We start from the raw sequence: 7,500 nt of genomic DNA, 5'->3' as shown, positions 1-7,500 counted from the left end.
GCTCAACTTCGTCCCAGACGAATTACGCAGACAAGCTGAGCGCTGTTTTATTTTAGGAATCAGTTATGTTATTTCTTAGATCTTTGATCATTATTCGAAACTATATTGACATTGACACCGCCTGTGCTACAAATAGCTGCGAGGCTAATCGTGGCAAGACCAAAACAACCAAACACGCACCTAAAATAAGGTTCAAGAAGTATAAAGTGTAAAGAGGCCCTATCAGGGGCCCCGCCACGAGGAAGGGGGGGGGGGGGGGGGGGGTCCCGTGTCGCTTGTCTTAATTTTAAAAGGTATCGTGTCGGTGGTTTGTCAACGTTTCACGTTGCTGTGACCGATGCTAACGGAAATTTTAAGAAAGGATGTCGCTTGTCACGATACTACTTTAAGTGCTGTCGCTACCTTTTAGACCATGTCGCTAGTTGGAATTTACCCAGACAGAGCCTCTATAACTTATAGCACACACAACGTCAAATGTAAACCAAAAATAAAGGTATTTAACGATAACGTTGACGACATCGAGTGGTGGCCAGAAATACTCCACACTAGGCACGTGGGTCATTATTGTCATTTACCTGTCCCCGGAGAAACTGCTTGCTGGACGGCGTTTGATACAAGCTCCTTCTCTGATGGAGGACCAGCTTCGCCCTGTGGTAAATACAAAAGAATATCTAAATGGCGACCATTTTGGAAAAAGGTGTAAAGAGGACCCGAGATGAAGTCGAGGGTTTGCATAACTGTCGAGAAAAAAGGGAAAAGAGGGGGGGGGTAAATATTCTAAGACGCATTCGCCACTCCTCTCTATTAAGAAAACACCCCGTGAGAAGATGCATTTTTCGGGTCGCTTATGAAACGACTCGCCCTTTTAAAGTTTACGGACCGAATGGACTTCCAAAATGCTTTCCCTAGCGTAATAACTAATGTTCAAGAGCAATTTCCAGAGTGAAACTTCTCAAAACAAGTCCAAAAGAATGATGACAATTAAACTTCGAACCACGCCACGATACGTATTAGCCCTCCGCTCATTTCCATTAAATATACAGACATCTAAAACAAGGAGAGAACAATTTGTGCAATTTTTGACGGCAAAGCAACGTTTGAAAGAACATTCTTGTAATACAACAGGAGAAGTGGCAACAACAACAACAATTGCAAAGGATTAACTTCAGTTGCCAGCTAACTGACCTCTCCCTGTCCACGGAATGTCGAGGGTAAAGCGTTAACACTCAGAAGATCTGTTTCTAGTTCACCAATAAGCTCCTTTTGTTCTTTCACGGTGTTTACTGCCTCGTTGTACTTGGAATGCAGCTCTGTGTAGCGACCTATGCAGCAATTAAGGAGATAAACATTTGCACATTACAAGATGGAATACGAACGTACAAGTGACCAGCTCCCAATTGGCTGGATAGCTCAGTTGGTAGAGCAAGTGCAGTCAATGTAGTCGCATAGTCGTGGTCCCGTTCACTGCGCATGGATTTATTTCAGGCTTCTAACTACAACTGACCAGCTCCCAGTTGGCTCGACAGCTCAGTTGGTAGAGCAAGTGCATTGTAATCGCATGATCGTAGGTTGGAATCCCGTTCACTGAATATGGAATTATTTCCGGCTTCTAATTACAACTTACCAATTGCAAGTGCAACACAATCGCACGGTCATGCGTTTGAGTCACTCCAAGCCTGGATTTTCCCGGGCTCACTGGCACATACTTAAGTTGCTTATATAACTGCGATGACCCCTTTCACTTGGACATTACCCCAACCATGGCATTCATACACAAAGGTTTTTTCTGATGCTAATTTTGTTACTACGTCAAGGTCAAGCTTATGTACTGTAATAATAACCTTTCAAAACTGGTGGGAATTCGAACTAAATCGCGAGCAGTGGAGGCACTGGATCACAACAACTATAAAAAGCTTTCAAATAACAGAGAACGAAAGCCATTCCGGAAAAGGAAAAGAACGTGCAGACTAACCGCTTCGAGTTGTAATTTCAGCGCCGCAAATGTTTGCATGCAGCGAAAGTTGTCACTGTACTGTTACTGTATACTCGTCGAGAATTGAACTTTACACTCACATCAAGATCCACTCGAAAGAGAAAAGACATCTTGTGGGAAAATTGATGGTTTTCAATCACGTGATGAGACGGCCATGTTGGTGCACAAAACAATAGCAAATTATGGCTCATGTTTTGCATAATAATAGACTCAAATTCCCAAAGACTATTTTCTCTATTGTTCTGTGCACCAACATGGCTGCTGTGACGTCAGGTGAAACCATGTGTACGTTGTGTTTTTGTTCAGCTGATAAATCGCTTCAAAGGGAGATTCCACTTATTCAATTTAGCTGCACGCTTGAAGTGTACCTGTTAAGTCCACGTTCTCCACTTTTAAGCTTGTGTTTTCTGATTGAAGCCCTGACAAGAAGAAAAAGGAACATTCTTGTAATGGCCGAGACTAACTGCTCTCTTCTTCCAAAACTGTTCTCTGCTCAAAAAGACTTAAAGTGCCCCTGTGACATCTCTTCAATTTTGAAAGTGTGTTTCCTTAACACCTGACTGGCAAAATTTTGAGCTTCGATTTTTATCCAAAGGCCGTTTACTTTGAGAGTAAGTTTTGGATTTCACGGTCCACCATTACTCACGTTCAAAACTGACCGGTTGGACCTCAGAGGGTTGGATCCAGGGAAAAGTGACGTCAAAGGCTCACTAGCCTAAAATTTCAGCGTGTGAATGCAGCTTATTACATATGCAAAACGCGAGTTTAAAAGTGTGAAAGCCCAAAACTCCCGTTCTGCATATTAATTCTGCGGCGTACACATGCATTGCGTTCTTAAACTAGTGAGACTTTGACGTCATTTTATCCTCCATCCAGCTCTCTCAAGATCTTAAAATTAGTAATGGCGGACCATTAAATTGGAAAATTCCAGTTTAAAGAAACAAGTGTCTTTTTGAAATCAAGGCTTAAAACTTTGGTCGTTAAGTGTTAACTTTACAAATTACAAACTTTCGATTTTTGACGAGTTGAACAGAAAAGAGCGAACATAAAATTTATACGGTACAATTTTATAAAATTATTGAAATTACAATAAGAACAATAAAGAAAACTATTCTGGAAGATATTAAGAGCAACGGGAATTTGTACTATTGAAGGGAACGGAAGGGAAGAGTGGGTAGAGTATTGTTACGATAATAAACCTTATTTAAGGCCTTCTCAATTCCATTCTCTTGACCTTTGACTGACGATAAATCATAGAAAGATCGATAGAAACATTAATCGTATCACTTATAATAGACACAATACTGACGTACTTTTATTCTTGTCCAGAAGAAGCATCTCCAAAGATTTGGGACTTGATTCCTGAACAAATTAAGAACGAACCACATTCAAAATGCTATCGTAGAAACAACAATGAAATGATAATTCTTTGTACATCCACTTTGGAAATGAGACTATTGTATCAATATTGACTGAATATAATTGTTTAAGCTTGCTTAAAAAAAATCGTGTTTTCTCCAAGAGTGGGCTTTTTACTTGTGGGAATTGGTCAAGACAATTCTTTCAGGTTTCAGAAAAGGTTTGCTTTGGTTATCACTTTTTTCCCTCGAAGAAGCTTTCTCGGGGTTAGGAAGGAAAAAGAAGGAAAGAAAAAAAAACTTCCATGCATGTTGCAGAAAGTTATATGTCTGCATCCAAATTGCCAGATAACGACCTTGCCTATCCGTTTGCGTTAGTAAGCTGAAGGTCTTTCCTTTCAATTAAGACATGCAGCTTGCTACAGGCAAGATCCTGTCCAACTGCTGGGAGGGAAGACTTAAGACATACCTTTTTCTCTCTGTCTCCTTCTGATCCACTTGTGGAGAACTCAACAGCCTTTAAGATGCTGCAAAATGTGAAATATGACAAAAAGGGAGATCAAATTTAACTAGTGATTAGAATCACCATGTCACTGAGTCGACAATTCCCAATGTCCTGCTCCCGTAGAGCGTACAGAAACCTTGATGCCTTAAGTCTATACGCCAATTTAGTTCTGAAGAGATAAGTAATTTTCTTTAAAACACTCCTGATTTTGGATTCCATGAGGTTGATGAAAAAAATCCCTTAAAATTATTGCTTCAAGTATTTGGCAACAATGCAAGAGCACTCAACGGAATGATAAAATACCTTAGCTCTCTTTTGATTTCCTCGTAGTTATGTTGTGCTTCCAGTTTACACTCCTGAAATATATAAGCATTTTGGTCACATGCGAGGACGTTTTGATGAAACTTCGGAGGTAACTTACTTGCCTTTCCCCACAGCATTAACAGAGGTGATTGTGAGCGACCACAGAGCGAGAGATGCGCGCAAAGGGGGGAGACTGACTGGTGACCACCTCGCACGTTTTTTGATGTACGCAGGCTCAGAATACAAAACTATTTCTCGCAGTCGTACTTCAATGAAGCCGAGGACGGCTAGGAGAACGCCACAAAACAATGGGTTTAATGAGCAAAAACGACGGCTCTGCAAGCCTCGCAAGTGCGTTTCACATTTTGATACACTTCTTTGCCGTTCTCGTCCTGACTACGACGTGAAATGATCATGCAAATTTGAGGTTACGTGAAGGACGCAAGCACCTGACTACAAAGTTTCAGTGTTTACTCCAAACATCCGCACCGTTCAAATCAATTTTATTTTTGGAATGTTCATAAACACTTTCCATGCCGAAAGACTTGGAATAATAGCAAAATTATTTCAACAACGGGAAATAACATTTTTCAGATAACGTTCACGTAGCCCTCGTTTTCATCCTGGCTAAAGCTCCCTAGTCTTAAGGTTTTGACAGCCGACCGCCCGACAAAGTTGATTTTACATCCAACTGCCGTGGATCGTGGGTTCAACCTTACACTGCAGGGTCTTTAAATAACAGAGGAGAAAGTACTGCCTCCTTAATCACATCTGGAAATGGTAAACTATCCGCCCTTCTGAGATAAGGACGACAAACCATTGGCCCTGTCTCAAACCCTTCAATGTTCATAACCCTGTGGGTCCGATTAAGAACTAACACACACTATTCGCAAAGAGCAGGCATGAAGTTCTCAGTGTTGTGGTCTGTCCTCTTTTATATGTCACGGTTGGGTTGGGAAGATGAATGCTCTGAGAGGAGGCCGGTGAAGTAGCTCCATCCAATTACAGTGAAGTCGCTCCACATCTGCATGAGTAGATATATTTTTATATTTAAGAGAAACTTGTTCATTTATCTGAAACCAAATATTAACTACATTATGAATGATCATCTTTACTGATTCCTGAAGTAAAATAATTGGTTACCATGCTTAATTCAAGTTTTTATCCAAATGTGCTCGAGTGGTTTAAATGAGAAGAGCAGTTTTTTCCGCTTTCCCGACTATCTGGGAGCCTGGAACAAGCTATCTGGGTAAAGAACATCTACTCAGATGTGGGGCGACTTCACCGACAATCCTCTGAGATACAGCTGCAACAAGCTACCCCACAATCCAAGGGTAAATAAGGATGTGATACTTTATTGTGACAGTTTTAAGTTATTGTAACAATTTGAACAACAAGGATACCCGAACCATCTCCAACATGCCATATTAAACAACAAATTTAGTAATAATCCCGCTTACTTGCTTCTTTATAATTGTTTCTACAACTAAAAGAACAAAAGAGAGCATGTCTATACCAATTCCCGAAGTGCAGTTGTTTTACTTGCAAGTAGATCTTCTAATCTGCTTATCTAAAAAAAAAGTTTGTTTAAACAGACATCTGTACAAAAAAATCTGAAATTTAAAAGCCAACACAAAGTCAACAAGACCAAACAGAGAGACTGTGCCTTAGGAGTTATGAGAAGCAATCAGCTGGTTACGAGAACCAGTCAAACTGTACAAGCCGCCTTGTTACGCTACATAAATACCACGTTCCTTGGAAACACCTAAACCAGTTTAACCCTTTGACTCCCATAATGTAAAAGTTCATTCTCCTAACTACGTCTATAGATTTCTTCCTTGGTTGGTAATGAGAATTTGGTGTTATATCAGGATCATACCATTAAGCTGATAATAATCTTCATTCTCAATACTTGTCTACCTGACAGTGTATTGAAATTGAGAGGTGAATTAACATACTGATCAATCCTGGGAGTCCAAGGTGTTAACGTGGACCTGGACAGTTATCTTGGACAGTAAACTGTCAAAACACATGCCATCTAAAAATTGCATTTGGTCTAACGAGGGATTATAGAGCGAGTTTCAATCGAGTGTCGTAAAACCAAAACCAAAGTAATTACTTTGGCCAATCAAAAAGGAAGGAGACAATCCAGTAAAGCAATCAAAACTCGAAGTAATTATACGTAGCCGAAACAAAGCGCGGGAAAATGTGCACGCGCGAGCCACGATTGCTTTTGGTTTTACTTCTGATTGGTTGAAAAAGTGGCGCGAGAACTTTGAACCAATCACTGAGTGAAGTAATGCAAAAGCAAAGTAATTCACTAATTACTTTTGACACTCAATTGAAAACCGCACTATTGTATGCTTTCCTTCTTTTGCTGTATACAAAGGAAATGCTCAAATCGTTGGCCTCCTTTTTAGATCTTCTTAATTAAAAGCTCGATTTCTGAAATTTCGGAAGATAAAGGTGACATGTTTCAGAAAGCGTATGATGTGTGGTCTCTTGTATATGGACAAATTTCAGGTACGAAAGATTCCCTCTAGCTGCTGGAATTAGCTTGCAATGGAATCTTGGCATTATCCCTAACAACATTTGTACTGTACCTCACTCGCTGCCGATTCCTTCCCTTTACTTTGTGTGACTTGCAAATGCTGTACATCACTTACTAACTGAGAAATCTATAAAGAAAAAATTACTACAATTATGACATTAAAATAAAAGGTCAAGGCAAAGTCGATTTATGTGCAACACTTCACATCATGGTACTTTGACAGATGCAAATTTTGGAGTACTGTAATTCCATTCTATAGACAAACGAGGGGCACCCAACGAGAATATAGTTCAAAACCACTTAAACAGCATTGTTAAACGTATTTTAGTATTTAAGCGGTAGACATAGGCATATTTTCATCCCCTAGAAATTTTTCATCTGTTCGGATTTCCTAGCTGAAAGTCTAGTGACCCGAAAATTATAGGGATCAAAACTTACCTTTTCGAAACTTTTAGCCAGAAAAAAGGCTCCCGAAGATTCTAGGTGACCTTTTTAGGGTAGAAGTCCGTTAAAAATGGGCAATTATACCATTTTTCAGACGTTCGAAAATCCTAGGAGAGGCAGGCAAGCAAGAAATTTTAAAACAAATGTTCCGAAAATTCTAGATCTCAAATCGTCATCCGAACAGATATTTTCCGAAAATTGACGTTGGGTGCCCCTGACAAACATAATATTTCGCATCTATAGACCACTTTCATAAATGGCGACCACATTCTTTTGTACTTATGTATATTATACCTACTGCCCTCATTTTGAAACAAAAATTCTTTTGAAATTTGCTTGTCGTACC

At 39.9% G+C, this 7,500-nt stretch overlaps 1 protein-coding gene across 1 annotated transcript in view; it reads right to left on the bottom strand.

Moving 5' to 3' along the window:
- Window positions 1–7,500, bottom strand: part of LOC137974733 (protein CASP-like) — a 42,852-nt gene that overhangs the window by 9,050 nt on the left and 26,302 nt on the right. The window contains exons 14-21 of the mRNA XM_068821685.1: window positions 6,763–6,837; window positions 5,676–5,729; window positions 4,160–4,212; window positions 3,821–3,878; window positions 3,307–3,355; window positions 2,362–2,412; window positions 1,186–1,322; window positions 576–648 (exon numbers count right to left, since the gene is read on the bottom strand). Coding sequence (XP_068677786.1) covers window positions 576–648; window positions 1,186–1,322; window positions 2,362–2,412; window positions 3,307–3,355; window positions 3,821–3,878; window positions 4,160–4,212; window positions 5,676–5,729; window positions 6,763–6,837 — 550 coding nt within the window. The remainder of the gene's footprint in view (window positions 1–575; window positions 649–1,185; window positions 1,323–2,361; window positions 2,413–3,306; window positions 3,356–3,820; window positions 3,879–4,159; window positions 4,213–5,675; window positions 5,730–6,762; window positions 6,838–7,500) is intronic.

This window comes from Montipora foliosa, chromosome 11 (genome assembly GCF_036669935.1).
Source record: "Montipora foliosa isolate CH-2021 chromosome 11, ASM3666993v2, whole genome shotgun sequence".
NCBI lineage: Eukaryota > Metazoa > Cnidaria > Anthozoa > Scleractinia > Acroporidae > Montipora > Montipora foliosa.
The sequence above is the reverse complement of the archived record's forward strand: the minus strand, read 5'-3'. Positions and strand labels throughout refer to the sequence as shown.